Here is a 24,729-nt window from a genome sequence, read left to right on the forward strand (position 1 = left end):
TATTGGAGGTGCGGGGAATGACAACAAACTAAACACAAAAAGCACATGGACCTAAATAATACATCCTTACAACAACAAATCAATGCTTACATCTTGAGTGAAACATTAAAAATCTGATCCAATTAATGTATGGATTGTAACAAGCATCCTGGCAGCTTAGTAATACTGAAAACCTGCTAACCATAAAACATGTATTTGTGCTATTGTCATTCTGTGGTACATGAGCACATCTTAGTGCCTCTGGATGATTTCACATGCAAAAATTATAATTCTAAATGCTTTAAATATTTGAGTCATCAAAGTCTGTGGTCTATTGAAATACGTACATTAAAGGACACGTGATATAATATACAAGAGCAGGCCTTGGGTGCCAGTTCCAAAAGTTCCAATTGGTAAGACATGAAGTTCTCCTGCTGTGTTTGTTTCACCTGACGACGGTTGCTTGTGTTGCGATCAAAACGTCGTGATCTATTCATTTTCTACCTACGTGACTTTACTGAAAGAACCAAAGAGTATGGATTCCTGTAGTCACGAAAGCTTCAAATCAAGAACAAATGTCGGTCATACTCCCTGCAGCAGCATGCCATGGCGAAACTGCTACAATACAGCAACGATAAATCAGAGCCATAAATACGCTTTCTTATAAGAAGGGTACAAGCGGTCAGATTGTTTGGCAGACCTGAAAAGTGGATCCGTCGCTGCCATTGATGCTCAGGGTGGTCTGGTTGGAGAGGCACATGGAGTTCGCGCTGCAGTTGCACAGAGTGAGGTTGAGCAGCAGCGCAGAGGAGGCCTTGCCGTCGCTGGCGCTCACCACGCCAAACGCTGGCTCCGAGCTTCTGGGACTCCACGTCAAATTCCCATCGCCTGCAACAGCCCGCACCAAACAAAAAAACTTTTCAGATTGCTGATTCTGTGTCCTTATCTTAGTCTCCGTGCCAATTAAACCTCTTTTTCCATTGGACAAACAGGCCGCGCTGGGGCCATGGCATGCAAAGCTGGCACAGCTCAGGAGGCACCACGTAAATTTTTCAATGCAGAAGCTGAGTCGTGCCGCTGACGTCGCACACAGTGAGAAAGTCGAGGCGTGTAGTGACGCTGTTGTCACAGTTCATTTATTGACGTCACATGCAATGAACGTGTAATTTGGCCATTCATTCATCGGACATAGTCAGCGAAGGAATAACGATTGCGCCAAACGTGTGACCTCTTGCGACAACATTAGCATAAACTGCTCTTGCTGCCATACCAGTGTCTCGAGTGATTTGTTTGACCCGTGTATCACGGGGGGTAGGGGGTACCACAGCGGTGGTGGGCATTCCTTTGAGAGTCGCAGTTCACTGAGAACGCCAGCTGCCAACTGAAGTGCACCATTTTCTGGAGTTTGTGCATCAAGACGGGGCAATGTGTCCAAAAAGTGACAGCCATATCCCTCGAACTATGCTCTCACTTGCTAGGAGACCGTTCGCAGATGCAATGGTGAAATGGCTGATTAAGTCAAACCCGCCATATTCAGATGGCTTGTGAAGCAAGCGTATCACTGTTTGGCTCTGGCTCGGCATGGCAATTAGCCAGTGGAAAACCACACGTATCGGGAGGACCATGCACTCATTAGCTTGGCTTCGATATGCCAGTGGAAAAAAAGTATTATATACATTCTCCCTTTGTAATATATACTTTATAATATAGGTATTATGTTAAATCATTTTGAAATGTAAGAGTGACCATCATATGGAAAGAATAACCCCGTCATGGCAAAATGTGGAATTTTCACCACTGGCTTTGGGCAACCAACAGAGAAAGTCATATGAGCATGGTGAGCCCTTGGCTTGGAGTCTCATCTTGGCGAATGCTTATTTTACCACACATGGATGTACGCGGTTGTGTTTTGTACAACTCTCTGATGTCTTTTCGAGTTCTGCCACATATTACTCGCAATGATGTCCAACGTTTCACTCCACATCCTAGGAGCTTCAGAAAATGCAGTTTCTTAGGAGCTTCAGAAACTGAAGCTCTTAAGGAACTGAATTTTCCAGCACGTAGAAAGAACCATCAGACATCACACCGAACAACGGGCGCTGCACTCTGAATGTACATCGGACAGAGATGTTCATTTTCAAGTAATAGAAATGTATAATAAGGTCATCTTATAGACATTAATAACCCACTTGTAATCGTGAGGCCTGATGAGTTTGTCGTGAGGGTGAAGACAATGGTGTCGTTATTGGGGTCCTCTGCAATTACTCTGGTCCACACCATGAAATTCACTTTGGTCGAGAGCTGTCCGCTGCTTGTAATGTTGGGAGGGAAGTTTTCTGCAACGAAAAAATATTCAAAGCTTTTTAGTAGTTTTCACATTTTTTTTACTCATCATTTAATAACATAAACACTTGTTCGTAGAAAAAATACGAATAAAACCCACGCAGTGTTTGGCCCTGCGATCCAAATTCTCCAGCGCTGTTCTTCGTGGCCATTCCAAAATTGGGGTCGTCAGTGCTGAGCACATCAAAAATGCAGTCCTTTTGCCCTCCGCAGGAAGCGCTGACGTTGGCCAGCTTTTCGGCCGATGTCCGATTAAGGAGTTCTTCATAAAACATCGGCACAAAGCTGTTGTTGTTGTAGGTGTGCCAGCTCTCCCCAGCACTGGTGTTGTAGGAAAACAAGCTCGTGTTTGCAGCGATTTGCCCTGTAAATATAACATTTATAAAATGGTGAATATAACAAGAATGTATGCACCTGCAACGTCGTACTAGGCATTTTAATCGTAGGTCATTCTGTTGCAAGAGCCACAGTTACATGTGTAATGTACTGTATTCCTTTTTAAATCGTTTTAATCTTAATACTCGCTAATATTTGCTCATCATCATAGTTAACGCTAATCAATTAGATGTTAACATTTACTAAATGATGGTTAATTACCAAATCAGTTTAATTCAATAAAACACGTACAAAATTTCCATTCTTAGATACCTGGTATGGAAATAAATGTACTGATTTCTAGTATCTAAGCCAAAATTTACCCATAATGCTCCACTCAAAAAGCAGTGAACCTTAAACGAGAAGGACGTACGCCGGCAATGCGTGATTCCTCAGAAAGCATCACAAACTGAATATGTTTTGAGACCGATGACAACAAAATCAAACGTTGTTGTGACATGAAATGTAATTTTTTTTTAATGCTCACGTGCAGTTCTATACAAGTCGTCTGAAATACCTTCCTTGTTTAATTTTATTCGGCCACTCTTTCAGGTGTTTTTTTTAAGCCACGTGACAACAAATGTAAATGGTGCTGATTGCATGAACATAGCAATGGCGTTTACAGTAGAACTCCTCTTAACGACCACCCCTGTTAATGACGAATCGCTTAACGACGGGATCTTCATAGAGCCCAATGTGTAGTATATGGTGTAGTGTATATTAGCGTAGTGTAAAGTAGTGTAGTGTATAGTAGCGTAGTGTATATTAGCGTAGTGTATAGCAGTGTAGTGCCTCCAAAGAGCACAATGTCTTTGCTTACCCGCCATTCTCCCGTTAACGATGGGCTGTTTATTTTAATAATATGTGTTTACAATGGTGTTAGTATGTTTATGTATTAATATCCATTGTTTAAATATTATAAAGCATTTGTTTTTTGGGTGAAAAAGGGTAACTTTCGATGCTATGGAAATGAATTTAGCTTTTAACATATATTTCCTATACTCGCTTAATGACTAAATCACTTAACGACCTGTTCAATGGAACCAATTGCTATCATTAAGAGGAGTTATACTGTATTAAGAATTGTTCAGCTGCATAAATATAAATGCTCATATATAAACGCATATTGCCATGAAAATGCACATGTTTCTCTGCTAACTTCTCTTACTACACATATGAAGGGAAATTGGAGAAAATTGGTTCAGTAACCAAAGTTAGTCAGGAGGCTGTACGTAAAATTGTTGCCGAATGACATCTGAATTGCTCCTGCTCCCCCCTTGTCACACACTTTTACTAATCTGCACTGATAAGCATGGTGAAGTATGGTCAAACAACCCACACAGCCGACACAATTTGAGAAAATGTATAAACTACTCACATGTGACTCCAAAATCATAGTATAACTGGTTCTCTGGAGGGACATTTGTTCCATCAAAGGGCAGCACAGTGCCATTCTTAGATTTAAAATCATCTTTAGGATCACCGTTGAAAACACCTGCAAGTAAAATATGGAATACACTTAATTTCATTAAAAAAAACACTCACACAAATTACATGCATCAAAAAATATATTTAAATACTGCGTTTGTATTTGTGAGATGATTTATATGTGTCAGCTGTTGTTTATTGGAGGCACAAGTAAAAAACATTTCGTAAGGAGACAACCCACAGACCGACAGAGGTAGATGAGCATTTGGTGTGGTGGTGGCGGTGAGTGGGATGGATGGACATCTCACCCAGCAAGCCTTGCGTTTGATTGACGAATTTTTGGGGTAGCAGGGTGATGAAGTTGAGCGCCCCGTAAGAAGTCGTCACATTCACGGAGATACCCGATGGGAACGACGCGATGACTGACCCATACGACAGCTCGACTGACGTCTGGTTGAAAAACGTTTTGTTTTCTAACAAAGCACGTTGAAATGAAAAAAGGACAAATGTTTAATATATATAAGCTACACATGCAATACTAATGCGTACGGTTTCGCCGTCACGCTGTACTATGTCTCTCCGATGTGTTTTCTGGTTGCATCAGGTATGGTTCAGCATGATGTCCAACGTTTTGCTCCACGTACAAGAACCTTCTTCAGGAGCCTCTCAGGAACTATCTGAACAAGCTTCCAGCTTGATATCCCACGGAGGCAAACGTGGGATTTCGTGCCGAGCAAAACGTTTACAGCCACAAACCACATTTGAGAACATTACAGCAAAATTATTATTTCTTATCCAGGAACGCATTAACTTGGCAATACGGAACATTATGTACTGACTGCGACTGAACTTTTTAGTATATTGATGAAACATCAAATCATACGTAAAAAAACGTGATGCATTGCATATGTCACAAAAAATAATCACACACACAGCATCTTTCAATGACTATATATCAAGTGTATGTGCACCTCAATACAAAGGGGGTACCTGAGACTTGAGTAACTTGACTATCTAATAGCACGATAGTGATGTTGTCTTTGAGAATCCATTCAACCTGTGAATACAAAAGCTCGTTACAGGTGCACTTCGTCTTCACAACAACAACCGCCATTTGCCACAAAGTGGCGGTGATTTCACCGCGGCACTTGTGCCAGGCTATGTGCACGTTAGGGCCACGTGAAGTGTCAAACGCCCACTAGCAGCAGGTCATGGGACAGACCCAGGTGCCATGGGTTGACTCACTCAAATGACTGGCCAATGCACCACCTGTGCCCCCCTACTGTGTCAACTTTGTCATAAGTGCACCTGTCCACAAACGTTAACAAAACGGCGAAGGGTTAGGGGGCAAGCTGAGCGCTCAAGCCACTTCCCTACCCACCTTGCTGCTGCCATTTTCTTGGGCCACGATGGCCACAAACGACGTGGCTTTTGAGGTCCCATTGGACCCTGCGATCGCCGTCCGGGCCTGCATGGTGAAATGGTTCTGATCGGCAGACACCTCCAAGACCGTGTACTCGCCCAGGCCATTAAAGGTGTACGAGACGTTGTCCAACGTCGTGATGTGAGGGTCGCCAAGGAGAAACGCTGCCAATGCAAAAAAAAATATGACAGCAGGTTGTGCACGTTCAAGAGTTTACACAGTAAAACACATATCTGCATGCATAAATGTGCATGCAAGTGTTTGTAGAACTGTGCTGGCAGGTAAGCAATTACATATTCTGTAATTGCAGTCACATTTTTCGGAAAGATATTTTACTCAATTCTAAATGTTTTGTGTGGATAGGATGTAATTTATATGTTGGCTCTGTCTTAATAATACAATTGCCCCTCCATCAATTCGCAAGTGATCACGTGACAATGCTTCACCACTATGCTAGTCCATAAGTTGGTGAATTTGCCAAGCATACACAAAAGGGGTGGGGGGGGGGCAGCATAGAAGTGCAGTAAAACTATCCATTTTGCTGTACTGCTAACCACAAAATCCTTGCAGAGTGTTCATCGAAGCACTATGCAAGCACAATCCTGACGGGATCACGCATGTTGCGTTTCTGAACATACATGTAATATAAATATGCTATTTAGCGAAGAGACTGTGAGACTCACCGAAGAAGGGAGGCCTGTAGAAGGAACATTGGTTGCGAGGGCGTTTCTCTTGGTACAGGCGACACAGCCGACTGTCTCCAGACTGACAGCAGTATCGGTAGGGATCCGCTTCCTTTTCTAATTTGAGCAAAACAATGAAGACGTAATAAAATGTTAGTCAATCACTCATTGTAAAGTATTGTTTTGAGACTTCATTAAGCAACTGAAACATGTATTCGACTAACGAAGATACAACTATGGGTAGGGTTCTGCGATATTGCGATTCTACACTATATCAAACAAATACAATACAAAGACAAAATGTAATTGGATCATGATTTTCGCTGTCCATGTAATTATTGAATACTTTTCTTGAGTAACTGACCACGTGTGCATTATAAGCATGACAGATTGTAGAGTCACAATGCTTACAAGACTAATGGCAGGCTTATGATTGAGTGTACTGCAGGTGAATAACCTTTAAACAATCTACATTCGTACTTGAAGGACATCAGAGGACAACAACGAGATGATACGGGTGTGAAATACAATTGCATCTGCCAACATCTTTATCATCAAATTGCTGAAGTGTAAGTATCGTATCGTGCAAAACGATTACAAAGTCTGAAACATTTAGTTCGATATGTTTCAAATATGCCCATGACATCACATGACTTCTATAATAGCACCACTTTATTTTTTTGTGAAATAGCATACCGTATAAGTAACTTACGTTGATATTCTTGTCTTTGTTGTTGCATATAATACGCCCCACCCCACCACCACCACGACCAGTAGTACCAAGGAGTGGGCAGATACCTCTCGTACCCACCAGACAGCAGAGAGCCTGACCAGCTATAGTGGCATCTCACCCCTCCACGATTGTAGTCTGGCCAAAGGCTCTGCAGACTCCGAGATGCTCCTAAATTGCACACGTTGCAAGTCCAGTATTTGTTTTTTGAGAGGATGCAGGTGTGAGAATGTGTTTGGACAGAGTGAAAGGCAGCATGGCAGTGGTTGCTTCCGTGGTTTAACAAATGCGAATAAAAAAATTGCAAGATAGTTACAAAAGTTCTCAATTGTGAACATTACAGAAATCAATTATATACGTGAGGAGAAATAAATTGCATATTAAATTGCTTCAGAACAGCTCCAGTAATCAGACATAAAACAGCAAATATTATAAACGTACCTGAGACGTAGGGAGGATTGTAGCCATACATTTGTATGATGTTCCCGTCAACGTAGGACATGTCAAAATACCCTTGCCAGTAGAAGCAAGGGCAGGTAGTGAAGGGACTGAAGTAGGGGGCGTATCCCTCACTTTGATACCAATTTAGGCATTCGCGTTTTGGATTTTTGGTATACATTGAGTTACGATCCAACCTGAGTGTTGATCTCCCCTTCAAGCCTGCAATGGAGTCAAATAATTTGATCATATAAAACATGTATTTAAGAGCACTGCTATATATGTATTTTAATTGTTTTGTTTAAGCATATACCTTAGTGAGAAGGTGAAATATACACCAAGATAGATCATCCTCTTTTTATGACTCCATAATAATATAGAGCATAGGGTTGAACTCCACAAAAGGTGTTAACTAGCGAAAGAAGCATCTTAAATAGGGTGGCCTTCAACCAGCAGTGGACAGACCAAGGCAGATGATGATGAGAGCATTTGGAATATATGCACACTGGTGCTGTAATACACTCAGTTCTCTACGTGAATCAACTGTTTTACCCTACGGGAATTACTTTGATGTTTGCTTTCCATGCTGATCATGAAACAATTAATCCAATGGACTCTCTGAAGCATTCAGAAAACACATTTTAAGGGCATTGCCTTTATTGCTGTCTTGCAAAATATAGGAAACCAAGTGTCTTCTTTAATGTGGCCATATATGACACACTTTGACATGTATGCAACACAATACAATAAATACATGCTTTGGGCAGTTGCAACCAGCTATATCATGGCCCTGACAACTGGAAAACAACGCTTTGGAATTAATTGTGAAGGCAGCTTTGTAAATTTCTCATACTTGTCGAAAAGCAGGTAATATTTCGCAATGAGTTACATGAACATTTTGAAGGGTAAGTGTTTGACCTTGAATTGAATGAATCAGCATTTTCCTCAGACATGTTGCATTGTAATGTTAACACAAAAGAACACTGAGCATAAACAAAGTGCGACGAAAGCAGTTCATATCTGCAAGTACGAGTTCCAGTGCTCATGACGAATGTGTCAGGAATGTTTCGTGATTGCTGTCAAGATTTTTCGTTGAACACACAATGCCTTATCTTTTTAACATACCAGCATTGCCCTTTACCAGTCCACTGCTGGATAAAGCCCTTTAGATCAAAAAGGTTGTTTGGTCGCACCTCACGACACTGGTCAGTATGGATTGGTGAAAGTGCAGTGCCTAGTGTGCCAGAACAATGATGTTCACCGTGGCTAGGAATCAAACCCAGGTGGCCAGCAATGGTTAGCACCTGAGTTTGATTCCTGATCATGGCTAACATCAGTGGTAAGTTACACCTAATCAGTCCTGGGCACCCAACCTTCACCAACCCACATTGATCAGCAGAGATAAAGATATCCCATATAGCCTTTAACAGACTGTGAGGGCAAGTGCTGTAAGTGAGCACCTATGAAGGCCAGCATGGCACATGAGGGGGTGGGTAATTAATACCACGCCCGGCCGTCTTTGTCTCCCCAGTGGTGATGCTTACACTACTCACCATTTGAGGCTGAGTCGACCTAGGGGAGGCCCATAACTAGTTCAGATAATCGTCACTGGTGTTATGAGCTAGAATCAAACTCGCCGGGTTCGTAGCGCAGTGCGCTAATCATTGCACACTATGGCCAGCTCATTGAAGCATGGGTCAAACAATCCCCATGACCGAAAGTCACGAGAGAGCCTTTTATCCAGAAGTGAATTAATCTTCTGTACTATAAGAGTTTAGATTGCATTTTAATTTATCTCTGTATTGAATAATTTGAATTGTTTATATTGATGCATAATTTATTATTGTTTTTAATTGTTTATCACCGTGTATCTGTATTTGTCAAGCATCTTGCGACAAATTATTGTGAATGGCAGCAAACCAATTAAAATTGTATTGATTGAATATACATGGCAACAAAAATGTAGTATTAATTTGAAAAACAGTCAATATATTAATGAGTTTAAAAACATTTCACAAACTGTCTAATGAACTTGCTAAAGTTGCAAAACTGTATGAAATATGGTGAATACATTCTATATAGTCTAAGAATAAGGACAACATAACTCCAGACTAGTATCCGAATTAAATCTGGGTCGGATAATGTGGTCCCAAAAAGAACAGAGTGATACTTAATAAATTTGGGGGGTTTCTCAACACGTGGTGTGACTTGTGCGTCTTCCATTATGTGGCATCGTCACTAAAATAGTTCAGCAGCATGCCACACAATGAGAATCACAAAAAATGTACGCAATTTACTAACAGACAGACATCCATATGTTCTTCTTTTCAAGTTTATTCACCACCGCATGGAAGGGTTGTACATTTTTTGCGAGTGGTTAATTGAAAACCAAAAGCCTGGGAAATGCCAACCTTCAAATGATAGTCAATTTTAAACAAGAGCCATGGTAATAATACTCCCTACTTAGACACTGTGTGGTAAAATAATTTTTTTAAAAGCTTTTCTAAGACAATCTCAATGGAATTGCAAAGTGTGCTGGCTTCTGACAAAGTCACGCCAACATCCCAATGTCAATATGTATTTTGACACCAAGATAGGATCTACGACAGTAGTGTGCAGGTGTTTTCATTCACGTGCAAAGGACAGGGTATTTCAACAGAGGCGTATCTTTTTTTTAACAGAAACCGGAAAAATACCGGTTTGCAATATACCATACATTGTGCTGCTACGTGTTGCGTGACAACACTGACGCACAGCAAGTCTGAAGACTATCCGCCTTTCTGTCATGCTGCAGTATGTTCATCTTAAAATGTTTAAATGGTTTAATTGATTCATCACAGGAGAGAATGCAGCTCTTATGTTCGTGGATGCGGAAAATGTGCACGAATGCATAAAGGAATGCAATTGCAAGGTGCGCAGTGTGCGTACATTTACAATTCCATGTTGTGCATTGCACTTTTACAATTGCGTTTCTCTATTTGTTTCTATTAATTTTTCTCAACTGTATAACGAATTTGTTATTTGATTAATAACCTTTTCTTCGTATAGAGTTAATGGGCATGTAAATTCATACGACCAAGAACACAACCCTACAATATCCACTCTTGCAAACAATTCTATAACATGTATACAGTCACATTTGATCACTACAAATTCATATGAATACCTGTATTTGTTCCAACAGCCTGGTCTGGACGATATCGTACGGTAACATTTGGCGACAGTGAGATTGGTTCAATGTAAAGGCTATTTCCGTATCCACTGATAAGGGAAGGAATGATGGGAAGAAAAAAACATCATCCAAACACTCATGTAAGAGATTAGAGAAATTAACACACAACTAATTCATGCATAAATGTTGGACGACTCAAACATCTTGAGAGGATTTTAAATAAATAATGATCCGTTATTATTTAGAATTTCAATTGCAATTTTAATGTATCCAATTGTCATCAACAGAATCAAACATAAAAAATCAAGATATACTGTCTTCTTTAATACTACTTTAGTTTGCCTAAAGAGTACATTTTTAGTTTTCAATGTAATGTGTACAATACAATTATTACTTTGAAATTGAATAAAAACACGCAAATCTAATCAACAAAAACACATTTATGGTCAAATTCTGATTCCGTATGTTTTCAAATCGGTTGATCATTCAAGGTGGATTTTTAAACAAATATCCAACAAAGTAACAACATACTTTGCAGAAATCATACACTGTTACCATAGATATTCTAACATCTAAAACAAAGTGTGTTAAAGTAACACAAGGTTAATCTTATGAAAATACTGATGTATTCGATACAACGAATGTAGTAGCATCAAGTTATGGAAATACAGGGTGATCCATTTTTAGACACGCCCATTACAATGATATGGAGAAATCAATAGAGAAATAAACAATTGTATTTCAAAGCCTCTACAAGTCTCTCACCGAACTCAATACTACATATTAGATCGTTTAATGCTCTCCTCGATAGGATATAGTGCCATTGTTTATACAATATTCAATCACCTGTTCTGCAGTACACCAAAAGGTCGTTAGAAATCAATAAACTCTTTAAACGATGAACTATTTTTTATTTGACCAAGGCCCACTGAGCTATATAGCTCTTTTCAGAAGCGACCTGGCTACAAATGATAGCTCAAAGAAGTGGCTTATCACGTAGAAATTTATAGCAGCCAAATAATCTAAACGCATGTAGATTCTAAATGTGGAGGGAAACAACAGCAGACATGGAGAAAAAACCATGCTACCACTGGGAGAACATGCAAAATCTAAATATACAGACATCGGGATTAGGATCGAACCCACAACCTCCTGTATACCAGGCGAGGTAGTTAACATCTCACCACCATGGCGCGATGTTATAAATGGATCATCCGGTATATAACTCATAAAATATGATTTTTCAATTAATTATTACATTTTCAAACTCACCAAAAACAGTTACCATCTATATCGGTGATGTTTGACCTACCTCATGAAGCCCATGACAACATTGTTGACATCTCTAACTTCTGTTCTCCATCGCATGCCTCCATCCTTAAATATTTGTAGGCAGAATGAAAATATGCCATCTGTGCTCAAGATGGCTTGGAATGTGTTTGTCTGAAAAGTAAACAAATATAAATTCATGCGGAATGGATATCAAATGGATATGATTCCAAACAACATGCAGTACGACTGAGAGATGTATATTGACATTCAATTTGCTTAGAGTACACATGTCATTGTGGTTGGCTACAATTTTACAGTAACAAATATTGAAGATAAACATGTAAATGCTTATACTATTTAGGACTTCGTGAGAGAAGATATAAAAACTCACTTTAGTTTCAAAGTTTTTTGGAAGGTACTGATTGAAGAATGTAGTGAAGTACAGTCAAGTAATTTCCATGGCATAGTCAGATAAAATGTGTCAATCCTGCAGGTGTATGCCAAGTTGCACCCCACATGAGGCATGGACAGGAAGGTCTACGAGTTATGAAGTCAAGTCAAAATAATTTGACTCGTGTATGGGCCTCAGCGGGGACAAAGAATTAGCTGGAATGCAGCAGTGTTGCATTGTAATCCGAGTCCAAACAAAAAATTGCTTAACACCATTGCAGTGCCATGCAACCCTATCCAGAAAAAAAAACTCAACGGGATCTGAAATATGAGCTGACCGTAAACATCTCGTGACATCTATTTATAACCTATGCATAAGTGGCACTTTTACGAATATTATTTTTCAATTCCCATTTACAGAAATACAATTTTTTTTTATACATTTTGTTTCAAATAACTATGCAATGCTTCACCGCGGTAAGGGGAGAGACGTTGGTGAGTGTGCTTCACTCAAGACCTGGCAAATGCATTCAATCCCCACCCATGGCTAACAACAGTTACGAGAGATATCTGAACCAGTCTTGTCCCCCCCTCCACCACCAACCTCACAAACTCAAACCGACCAGCATGGTGAAGCATGGTCTTAACAACTCCCATGACTGACGAGGTGTGTGGAGGCCTTGCGTGGCATGCATGGCTTAGTATGGTGTGACGGCATGTGCCTGAGTATGTGATGGATCGTGCCTCACACCCGATAGACCCGGAACCCACTCGGGTCCAGGTCACTTGGACATTTCAAGTTTACCTTATGTCTGCTGCAGTAACATATTGCCGGGACAAGATAATGTGCCAAACCAAAACAAATAAAATAAAGAAATTACATAACTGTGATTTTTTCATTGAAATTCAATAAATACAGTTATGATTGACTAACATATATCAAATACTTATTGTTATTGGATTAGATAGATTGTTTTGATGCCCCAAAAATCAAGCAACATTTGATGAAATAAAATTATTATTTGCGAGATTTGATTTGTATACTTAATACGTACACATGCACACACACAAAACATTTATTGAAAAATGCTATAAAAAAATAAAAATGTAAAAAAAATTATGAAGTGACATTCAAGTATGTCCTGCAATTGAGTAGCTAAATAGTCTTACATATCTGCCATTGTTGCTTGCTGGCACAGCAGGAGCTTCCTCCCAGGTGATCTTTAACATCCAGGTGGGCACATAGTTTCTTATATCCGACATAGAGCTGAAGTTGGCTCGGACCTGCGCCTGCACCTTGTCACGGAGCTGTATTGCATTTAGGCTTGGGGTGCCCACAGTAAAGTCATACTCCTGCAAAATGGAAGCAATGTTGTTTGAGGTGGAGAGACGAAGCCCAACATTTACTCTAGCAATACATTTATGTAAGGTTTGCAAATGTGTGCATTCACGTGAAAGCTAGATATATTTAATGCACGGAAAAATAAATCAATTGGAAATGGGCAGGACACATCATGACAACAATTGATGAGTGATAGAGGACATTAACTACATAGTGCATACTGAAGAGAAGGCAATCGAAGAAAAAGAAATACGGTGAAAGAGATGGCGAGACGAAATAAAAGAGTTTGGAGGTTCACTACTTGAAAACCGAGGAAAGGAAGGCATGGAAGAAAATGGGGCAGACCTTTGCCCAGGAGTGGGTAGTTACAGGCTAACAACAATAACAGCAACTGGATACAGAGGTGCCGATGGCTTTTACACTCTTCAGCGTACAGCACACATACCTGGTAATATATTTTTCCAATGCCGGATGAGAAGTCACAATCGTCCCAGAAAACTGCAATCATGGGAGTATAGTACCACCATGAATTTCTAGTTGGATTGGGATAAGCAAACTTTGATTGGTCTTCGTTTTCTTTGAACACAATCAACCCGTTGTCTGTGAACTGGATACCACACGCACAAACGTGCATCAATTAAAATATCTGAGCATCTTAAATGACAGAAAACAAATGCACGAGTGCCACTTTTGCACAATTCAAATAGGACAACAAACAAAGAACTGGGCATTACACAAATTAGGCAATATGAATAATTGCACAAATTAGGCAACCTCACAATTAAAATAAAATAAACTACTTCGACATAGTGAGTGTAATATTGAAGACAATTATCTATAGCTTTATAAAAGTTGTTTTATTTATTGAACAAGTCAACGGTTTTTTGGTTTATGTGAAACTGCATGCACCATCGCCATCTCAGCATGGATTAAAATCAGTTTTAAAATCAGTTCCTGTATGTGTGTACATCCAACACCGTGATTGTTTATGAGAATTTCTCCTTCATCAAGATAATTGGACGAATTATTGATTTTTCATTCTAAATGGTGGACGTACCATGCCCAATTAAAAGCTCCTTAATGATTATACAAATGATTTCCCATATCTTTAAAGTGTATGAAACGTATCCATGAAATAATTGAAATTCAAAGCCCGTATTACTTCACGGCTATATAGCTAACCTCTATATGATATCTAACTGGACGGTCCAACAACATTCTTTTTAATATAAAATACAATTAAAAAGTGTATTGTCGGATATTACAGTGTCATATCTAAAGTGTGAATGCTGTAAATTTGTATCAACTATATATAAAATTGCTTTTGTCTTTAGTTTGTTGTCCTTCCCCCGGACCTCCGATTAGCACGGTTGGCTACATACGGTGCGAAAGAAGTTCAACATACATACATCAATAGAGTTGTATGGACAACAGATGTTTCTGTAAGGCCACATCATTATCTGGCGAAAATCGTATCAACAGACCCTCCACCGCCCAATATAGCCAAACAAACGTGCTAAAAAGAACGGAACTCACAACCAAATTTAGCTAATCAGATTCCCCGATTTCCTGGATTTTCCTCAAGGTGTTTCACGCAGTTTCAAGCGAAACGTTGTGTATCTAATTGCTAAATTTGGTCTTTGGGAATTGTTCTTCAACTTACCGGTTGACCTGAAACAATAATAATACTTGTACACGTGACAATGTAAGTAGTGTGGTTATGTCAGGTAATGAGGGTTTATCGACACAGATTTAGTCAGATCATAATGTGAGTTTAACACGTAGGCTTTCGTGACCAGTATTATTCATAATAAAGATGTTTGGGTTAGACGCATTATTTACAAATGTGTCGCAACCCTCCACCACCCGACACGGCCAATCAGTAAAACATGTGTCACGTTGACAAAAAACAAATAGTTCACTACTTTTTAGCCCACGGGTGTGTTGAAGAGGGAATCCACAACATTTGCAATGCCTAACCCAAAATTATATTACGAATCATATTGGCTGCGAACACCAAGCTGTTGCTGTATTAGATGTTTTCATACAAATGCAACTACATTCTGACATTTTTATTTAAATGTATGGCAGTCACTTTGCTATCGCATGGTTAGAGAAAGCTCTGGTAGAAGTGTTTTCACACTGATAAAACTTGTGTTGGACAGCCCGATACACACAGCCTAGGTACAAATCTGTAAGAGATATGTACCAAGATATGAGAATAGGTTTTCCCCTTTTTTCTGGCAACAAAACAGGTGAAACCTTTTACAAGGAATCATGTCTGCATTAACCACAATACTTGTGGTCAGAATGCAAACAAAAAACGTACTCTGATAATATATGCATTGTCTTTGAAACTGATTGGTCCACACCAGAGGCAGCTTTCTTTTGAGCCTAGTCTCAAAACGGTGTTATGATTCCTTGTCAAAGGTTTCAGTTTGATGTTTTAACATCTTAACACCTGTTTTGTTGCCACAAAAAAGGGGAAAAGCCATTTTCAGATATTAATTTATTTATTTAGGAGTTGCACCTTCCTTTAATTTTCTTTTTTACATATGCGAATTTTAATAATTATGTTCTCAATGCTGGGGCAACAAAACAGCACGTAAGTATTTCAATAACTTCAACATATTCCGGTCAATATGACGTCTTTAGCTAAAATATTTTATTCCATTTTCAGACGTTGACATATGTATTGTACAATATCTTGTAACAGCATCAGTTGACATTACTTACATACAACTGTTGGTAGAACCTGGTTCCGAATGGAAATCCGTACGGTGGTGAGAAGAACGGAGACACGTAGTCTGTGCCCCAAATATACGGACTTTGGTCGTACACATTTCTCCCATAATCGAAGAGCCTCTTCTCTGTTAAAATAAATCAGTTACACTATTAAAGAAAGACTCTCACAGTGAATATAATTGTTACACATTAAAACTGACTTTTGGGTAATAGAAAAGGTCTTGCTTAGATGAAGGTGTCAATGGGAAGTGATAATTTTTTCAGAAACCATTAAACCCTAGTTCATGATTTGGAAAGGTCACAATACGTGGTTGCAGAAGTCAGCATTGTCAGGTATTTATCCAATCAGTATCAGATGAGTATCTCTATATTTAATTAATTGACATATACATGATATTGAATTTGTAAATATTAAATGTTAATGGAATGCGTATTATATGCATATATTATATGTATATATAATATGCATTGTTTACACCTGCTGATTCTGGATGTAATCTTAAGCAAACGTCAATATACAATTGTCAAAAATATGCTTGCTTATTAACATTTCATTTTGCTGTCAAACCAAAGCAATTCGCAGAATTACCCACGTGACAACTTTATTGAAATTGAATTATCGTGTGTTTTATTATTCTCAAAAGCAGAGTTTGCATACCGAAGCACTGAATGCCATCTCCCTCATAGCCAGGCTTGCACGAGCAAGCGTATGAGCCAGGCGTGTTGGTACAGAGCCCAAGCGTTCCGTGGCAGGGAAAAGGTCCAACTACGCACTCATTAATGTCTGAACAAAACATACAATGTGCACACAGTTACATACATGTAGACATGCTGTGAGTACTGAGCTGAGATTGCATCCTTTAAAAATCACATTTTAGACTCTATTTTCATGAAGGTCAGCAAGCTTAAAACAAAAACATTTTATGTTCTTCCCGGCATGAGAAAAACAAGCATTACTCAAACTTCACCATAACAACTAAAACCGAAGTAATATTAAGAGATTTGAAAGGTGCAGCTCTGTAGTTGCTTGCTTATAACACTGCTGGTAGAAGAGCCTCCCAAAAGACGCAGGTTTAGTTAAAAAAAAAAGTTAGATATGTGGTAAAAAATATATACACATTTACAGCCTTTTCTTCAATCCATGGACAGGATAAAGACCTCCCCACACTGTGTTGGTAATGGGGGTAGTTTGACCATACTTCACCACACAGCAATTTACAATCTGATGAAGGCAAGGCCCAGGACTGGTTCAGATATCAAATTCAGGTCACGGGGTTCATAGTGCAGTGCCCCAACCACTGGACCACCGGTTCAAACTATGTATGTAGTACCATGTATGGCTTAATGAGTAAATGGGCGATGTTCAATTGTTATAAGTATATGTTATAAGTATTATAAGTAGTTATACGTCAATTGTTATAAGTAGTATGGTATATGTATGTTTACCAGTTGCACAGCGAAGACCAGTCCATCCACTCGGACAAAGGCACAAGTAACTATTGACACCATCCAGACATGCGCTATTGTGCTGACACTCGTTTCCAATGCAGTCATCGATATCTATTGAGAAATCACAAACATCATTCATGTAAATGTCACTTTAACAGTCCAAGATTTACACTGTTGACTGCTACATTAATCATACATTGCAAATGAAACACAAGACGTTGAGAGGGACAAAAAAGTATTACATACGGACTCACGCAGAACATAATACAGATTTCATGGCAAGATAGGGTAAGTGACCTGCTAAGTTTAGAATCACATCACCGACGAATGCACCATGCATGCACATCCTAGCGGTGTCACTGCAATCCATACAGTGTCTACCGCCTCCCTGTATTTGTTAAAAGAACTTAGCATTCAACTTTCACATGTTTCAAAACTGTTGATGTTTCCTCCTGCCTTACGAAAGAAGAATAGGTTTGGAATACAATGTTAAGAAAGTGTAGCAGACATTGTCACGAAGAGGAGTATGCGATTCACTCAAATTCACACTCTTGCTGGCACATTTGATTCTCATAGAAATCAATTTAAAAAATTAGAAAATAATAGCCCACATTGTATTTTGTAGGATGACAACTATGGTCAACTTCCAAATAACCCAAATTGATTTTGGAATGAGAAATCAGATAAATGTTACAAGATTATTTTCATTGGCATTCATTTCATTGGAAATCATACCCATGCGTGAGGATTTTTAGTCCAGAATTCTACCCCCTAAACTAAAGTCACTCAAAAGTAATAATTTACAATACATTCCAATACTTATGAGTTCTAATCCCAGTCAGGGATCGTCTTTTCTCGACATTCCTCAACAACAGCGGTCAACCTAAACATGGGCTCCTTCATATGAATGTGGAAATTCTACCACTAGCTCAGCGTAACCAAAAGAGATCGCACAATTCTACGGCGTGTCTTCTTGGTTGGCACTGCATGTTCTTCACCATGGCATGATGTGTCCTACGTTTCGCTATACATACTAGCAGATTCTTAAGAGAACTGAATACACGTTGGACATCATGCCAAGCAACACAAAGTACAACTGGAAAATACAAGAGAGGTATACAGCACAATCACAAAAGCTATGAAATAGTATGATATAAATACAGCCTAATGCTCATCTGAGTTGAAAACTCTTACATTTGACTTAATACAAAGAATGTGGGAAATGAGTCTTACTGTATTGGCAGTATTGCCCTTTGTATCCCAGCACACAGGAACAGTTGTATCCCTTCAGAATGTCAATGCAGGTTGCACCATTTTGGCACTGTGCATTCACGCAGTCGTCGATGTCTAAACAACATCACAACGCAGCGGTTATACACACAAAAGGTTAATACACTTTTTAACTGCATTGCGCAGCAAACGTTTATTTTGATAGAACCACTTTCATACGCAAATTCACACACACAACATTCACTTACACATACCTTTAGACATGTTTACTTCTCTCTCAATGCCAGGACTTATTTATCAGTTGAGTTCAGTTTATTTATGCGCTCTACTATTTTGCACATGTGTTTCATTTGAAAATATAGTACAGTACATTATGTAAAATGCGTTTTGAAGTGCTTCATCATGTTCATTATCTGAACACATATGCACCAAAACACACTCTTCACGTTCATGTATAAGCATTCAACAACATTATGTTGGAAAGGCCAGAAAGTTCTAAAAGCTGAAAATGTGCCGTTAAACTTCAGCTTAAAGGCATTCAAGTGGCACGACAATCAATAGTAAGGGGTAGAAGTAAACTACCTATTCCTGGGTTGCCATTCAGTTATCGTAGTAGTGCATCTGCCTGCTCACACCACAGGACGGTGTTTGGGAGGTTGTTATGAACGAAGCACACGTACTGGGCTAAGGACACTTTTTTGTTATGCTCCATATGTATATGAGACAAGCTGAGATGTATTCGATCTAAAACGTTTTTCAGTGAAGACGAGCATGATCAGGACTCACTCGTAGTGCATGTGTCGCCCGACCACCCCTCGTCACATCTGCAGAAGAAGGCGTTGACCTGATCCACACAGGTGCCGTGGATGCACGGGTTGGAAGCACATTCATCCACAACTACGGAAAGCAAATGGCAGTGTGAACACACAACTTGTGCAGTCTGCACGATGGCACAGGGCCACATTGCACACTACAGATAAACAACAATGAGACGCAAAATGTCATTCGTATTAAACACCGTTTCATGTCTGCTGAAAAAAAAGATCTAAATAGGCAGTGTGAGGTTGTAGAATTGTATTTAATATATACGTTTTATTTGTGAAGTTTATAGGTGTTAAAGAATCAATGTGCAGACATTGGTGCTACATCTACATTTCCCATATAGAAAATGTGTTTTTGCTATCGTGAACCGTGTACACAAATAAATAAAATATAAAAAAAATACTTTTTTAAAAACACGCTTTAATGAAATGTACTGTCCGAGCTGCCCCTCCCCCTGCCCCCATTCCCCCATCGCCCCTCCCCTCCTTCCACATCCCCCGCCCCTCGGCGTGGCTCCCCGAGGCTTGCCGTAACGTAAGGGACCACGTGGTGATTTACAGGCAACGTGAGTTGAGTGTAGACAATTAGAGCCGTAAAAAAGATTGTTTAAAAATATATATTTTACATTTTCAATGATAGAATATAGTATTGTCATCAGTATGACATACCTATACTAAGTTTGCAGTCGATACGACATTGGGAAGACGGTTGAAATTGAGTTACAAGATTTGAGGATACAACAGACAGAGTTAAATAAAAAAGCGTGTAAAATGTTTAAAAATATATATTTTAAAATTGTAATGATAGAATATAGTCTTGTCATCAGTATGACATAAGCATACCAAGTTTGCAGTCGATAGCACATTGGGAAGTGGTTAAAATAGAGTGAGTTAAATAAAAGCATGTAATAATAATAAAAAGAGAAATGTTTGTTAATATTCATGGACTTTTGAATGCGTTTAAGGATTTGCATTTATAGGGCACTCAAAGTGCTCTCCATCGTATCTCATCTCAACCATTTTGATACCCTGCTGTAGTCCGGATAAAGATGATCCCCAGTGGCAGCTGTCCCTGTGCAGCACTCAGCGCACGCAACACTGGCCTGCATGTGGGCTTTCATCTGCCAGTAGGGGCCAACGTTGCTATCTGGTTATTCCCAATTCAGTGATTTTGCGAGTAATTTATCAAAACTAGCCAACGGATGTGTATCAGCTTACGCAGTGTACAGAGGGTCCCACTCCAACCGGGTGCACATCTGCAAGAGAAGGAGCCCGGTGTGTTGACACAGGTTCCTCCATGGGAGCATGGTCTAGAGGCACACTCATTTACATCTGCAAAAACAGACACACAAAAGGTCATGGAAATATACCCATCGATGTAAAACGTCTGGTGAACTTTTTTTTTACAAAAATACATTTTGATTACGACATTTCTGCTAAATGGTATTATACGAAATTAACATACAGTACATGTGAGAATGTTTTGCCCCAAACTGACATCACGTAGAATATGTAGTAGTAATGTCACCAAGCATATTGTTGCCTCTATAAGTATGTTGTTTCCATTATAAGTACATAAACAACATCCACATGCTCAGAACCATTTACCCCACAAACATTGATGTAATTAAAATGTTCCACTCACCTTCATCACAGTAGACACCGGTCCACCCACTGGTACAATGGCAGGAGAATTTATTTACCATGTTTTGACAGGTGCCAGAATTTGTGCAAGGATTACTCTGGCACTCATCAACATCTGTGGGGAACAAAAGAAAACATAAAAATGGAGTAAAGCCTTTGCGTAGCACACAGGTCATTCTAATAATGATTTACTCGTTCATCCACGAGGCCCCCCCCAACCCCCCTAAGGACTCTTTTTTTTCACGAAGGTTCTCCATTGGGTTTTTTTTAAACAGATGTTTTCAGGCAATTACTGAGTGTCTATACAAGTAGGAAACAAACCACTGTAGCACCCAGCGATAAAGCGCACGTGTAAAGAGGGCAAGACTCTTATCCCCGAAAGGAATCAAAACGTATGATAGCTATTATTGGACTCGGTGTTCTTCCTTCTCCTGCTGAGCCTAGGGTATGGCACCTTAATGCCCACGGGAAGAGAGCTTCAAAATATTTGTGCGATCCACCAACTCTCACCTCCACCATCCTGGATTACAGGTGTGCAAAGCAACCACCGCCCAGCATTAAGTTGTAACAGGTATGTAAGAATTATTAATAGTACAATGGTACACATGTGTATCATGTAAAATGTAATGGCTCAGTCCAACTTATTTCTTTCAACTCAATTTTGCTGTACCAATGAAATTAATATCCTTAACAACACATCCCCCAAACCGCACTAACGAAGTATGGTAAAACAAAAACCTATGACCAAGATGATGTGGGGAATTAACAACGTCAAGTTCACTCATTTCGTGTCTATGTTATTTTATTGTGCGGTTCTGTTTGAGTACACCCCTCCCCCTTCTTTCCCTCTTCTTTCGCTCCCTTAAAAATTCCTGATCGTTGCCCCTACGTGAGTAGGGGGACAGTGTGCCCAATCACTCTTCCCTCGATCATATTTGTTTGTTTAAAGGAAAAACACAAGGGCTGTGGAACTGGGAAAAATCTCCATAGTGACGGTTTTCACGTACCAATGCATCTGTTAGCAACAACGAGATCCTGCGTGAACCCAGGAGAACAGGAGCACTTGTAGCTTCCGATGGTGTTAGAGCATTCCTGCTCACACGGTTTAGGCTGTTCTTCACATTCATTCAAATCTGTATCGTTCAAGAGCACCGCATGCAGTCATCAGGCAATTGAGCTTAAACAACACAGTATTGGCAATGTATCATGACAATTATTGCATTGCTTGCAACTAAAAGCTATTCATTTAAATATGTATCATTCAGTAGCATTGCATGTAGTTATCAGGCAATTGAGCTTAAACAACACTGTATTGGCAATGTATCATAATAATTCTTATATAGCTAGCTAAGCAGCAGGTCTAGAGATATGTTTGAGGGTACGTAAAGCACAATAATCAGATTAGAAATATAACATTTTAAAACAATGCTTAATCTTAAATGCTTTAATTAAACATACAGTATTACTGACATCTCCTCTAATGAATGGATACTAGGTGGGAGAAAGCATAAAAATACAACAGATTGATCGTGCAATAGTATGTCAGCTGTGCTGGCAAATCCAGTTTTACCTAAGCAGTTTTGCTTGCTTTTATCAAGGACGTAACCAATGTTACAGGAGCAGGTTGGCCTCTTCGTGTTGGGATCAATAAAGCACCTTCCATTGGTACAGGCCAGTGTGCAGCTCACAATAGCTGAAAAATAACATACAACATATACAGCGCATTAACCTCCATACGGTATTGCAGTTTAATTATTCTCAATTCAAATTGTAACGTGTGTAATTAAAACAGTACAGTAATGCATACACAATGGCTCAATATTTTTACAAGCAAATTTTATGTTTTTTTACTATTTGACTGTAAATATATTTAGTATGTTGTAAAAAAATATATCTGTTTGTATGTACGTGCTTAAACATTCAGTAAACTTATTAAACAGCGAACATGTGATGTTTGGGTGTAACGAGATGGCCAAAAGAGATTAATGTGAAATGTAATGTTTAGATTACATTTTTGATGCAGGGCAATACTATATTGTACTCTAAATAATGATATTGATTGTCTTTATTCAAGCCTACCATCCCACGATTAAAATTATACAGTGAAGTCATTTTCTAAATATTTAGTTATCATTTCCAATTCCTATTCTCTATGAGCCGTGTCCTTTCTCAAAGACTTCGGCGATCATGGCCTTCTTCCATTTGGCTCTGTCCATGATATGATACTTCACTCCCAGTTGCATCCAATTGGTCATAATTGCGTATGCACTGGTGACCATTGCCTAGCTTTACGATTCAAATATGTACTTTAAATCTTATAAAGGTTGAAAATATGAGCTATATGTAAGACTTTGGGTCAGTCACAGCATATATGGCAGCATTTGTATTCACATCTCTGAGGTACAGAATTTATATACACTGCCGTTCTTGTATTTGTTAATATTTCTATATTAAACTAAATCTGAATTAAACACACAGCAAACACTAATTAAGAACCAGTCTAGGACACAGGAAGTGGAGCCAGCATCACACATCACCAGCTTTGTCTCCCTGATGCTGGTGTGTGCTCACCTGTGATTAATCACACGTATGATTAATCACAAGTATGACACGTATAATTTGAGCACTCTGCTAATAGCTACGGGTAACTAGTTGCGTTTTTTAAATTATTATTTAAGTTAATGCAATGGTGATCAAGGATTGGGGCCCTAGCCCCCGAAGTGCACGGTTTAGATTTGGGTGGATTAAGTGCCCTTTCAGCCGCGTGTTGTTACATTAGCTCCAATAATAATGTCTCACTGTTAAATTTACGTCAATCGACTGACAGGAGCTCGGTGGAGTCGCCTCGCGTTTACGTAACGCGGGTTTGAAATGGCGCGTTCGATTAACTCGCACTTATTTTTGTTGTACATGCGCGCACTCGAATGGAAATAACGAGCGCGTTTTGGGACGCGACGCAGACGGAGCGCGCCTTGCGGAGCTGATCGCGAGTCGGGCGGCAAAGTTGAGTGGCGTTGATGCCTCGAAGTGCAGCAGCATCAGCAGCAAGCAAGCGGCAAGCAGTACTGACAACCACCACACATGGGGGCAGCATCAGTCAGCCATCTCCTCCACTCCTCCCCTTCCACCACTTAGCAGTATTTGCGCGGAAAATCGGCTTCGTGGCGAGTTCTTTAATCAGTATTACGAGTGTTAATAAACTTGTTTACTTTGAGCAATGCAACTCGAATCAATAGCTATAACGGAGTTGGAAGATGATGAGTGC

At 39.5% G+C, this 24,729-nt stretch overlaps 1 protein-coding gene across 1 annotated transcript in view; it reads right to left on the reverse strand.

Moving 5' to 3' along the window:
• Positions 1-24,729, reverse strand: part of LOC144728258 (uncharacterized) — a 316,355-nt gene that overhangs the window by 265,970 nt on the left and 25,656 nt on the right. Inside the window, exons 6-28 of the mRNA XM_078607566.1 lie at positions 23,035-23,157; positions 22,472-22,597; positions 21,466-21,579; positions 21,039-21,152; positions 19,786-19,896; positions 19,003-19,116; positions 17,767-17,880; positions 16,979-17,104; positions 16,312-16,445; positions 14,021-14,182; positions 13,404-13,586; positions 11,884-12,014; positions 10,566-10,660; positions 7,403-7,621; positions 6,944-7,132; positions 6,232-6,348; positions 5,507-5,712; positions 5,116-5,182; positions 4,434-4,598; positions 4,076-4,192; positions 2,423-2,686; positions 2,169-2,315; positions 680-867 (exon numbers count right to left, since the gene is read on the reverse strand). Of these exons, the coding sequence (XP_078463692.1) occupies positions 680-867; positions 2,169-2,315; positions 2,423-2,686; positions 4,076-4,192; positions 4,434-4,598; positions 5,116-5,182; positions 5,507-5,712; positions 6,232-6,348; positions 6,944-7,132; positions 7,403-7,621; positions 10,566-10,660; positions 11,884-12,014; positions 13,404-13,586; positions 14,021-14,182; positions 16,312-16,445; positions 16,979-17,104; positions 17,767-17,880; positions 19,003-19,116; positions 19,786-19,896; positions 21,039-21,152; positions 21,466-21,579; positions 22,472-22,597; positions 23,035-23,157 (3,326 nt within the window). The remainder of the gene's footprint in view (positions 1-679; positions 868-2,168; positions 2,316-2,422; positions 2,687-4,075; positions 4,193-4,433; positions 4,599-5,115; positions 5,183-5,506; positions 5,713-6,231; positions 6,349-6,943; positions 7,133-7,402; positions 7,622-10,565; positions 10,661-11,883; positions 12,015-13,403; positions 13,587-14,020; positions 14,183-16,311; positions 16,446-16,978; positions 17,105-17,766; positions 17,881-19,002; positions 19,117-19,785; positions 19,897-21,038; positions 21,153-21,465; positions 21,580-22,471; positions 22,598-23,034; positions 23,158-24,729) is intronic.

The sequence above is a fragment of the Lampetra planeri genome, chromosome 28, assembly GCF_965212315.1.
Source record: "Lampetra planeri chromosome 28, kcLamPlan1.2.h2, whole genome shotgun sequence".
Lineage (NCBI taxonomy): Eukaryota > Metazoa > Chordata > Hyperoartia > Petromyzontiformes > Petromyzontidae > Lampetra > Lampetra planeri.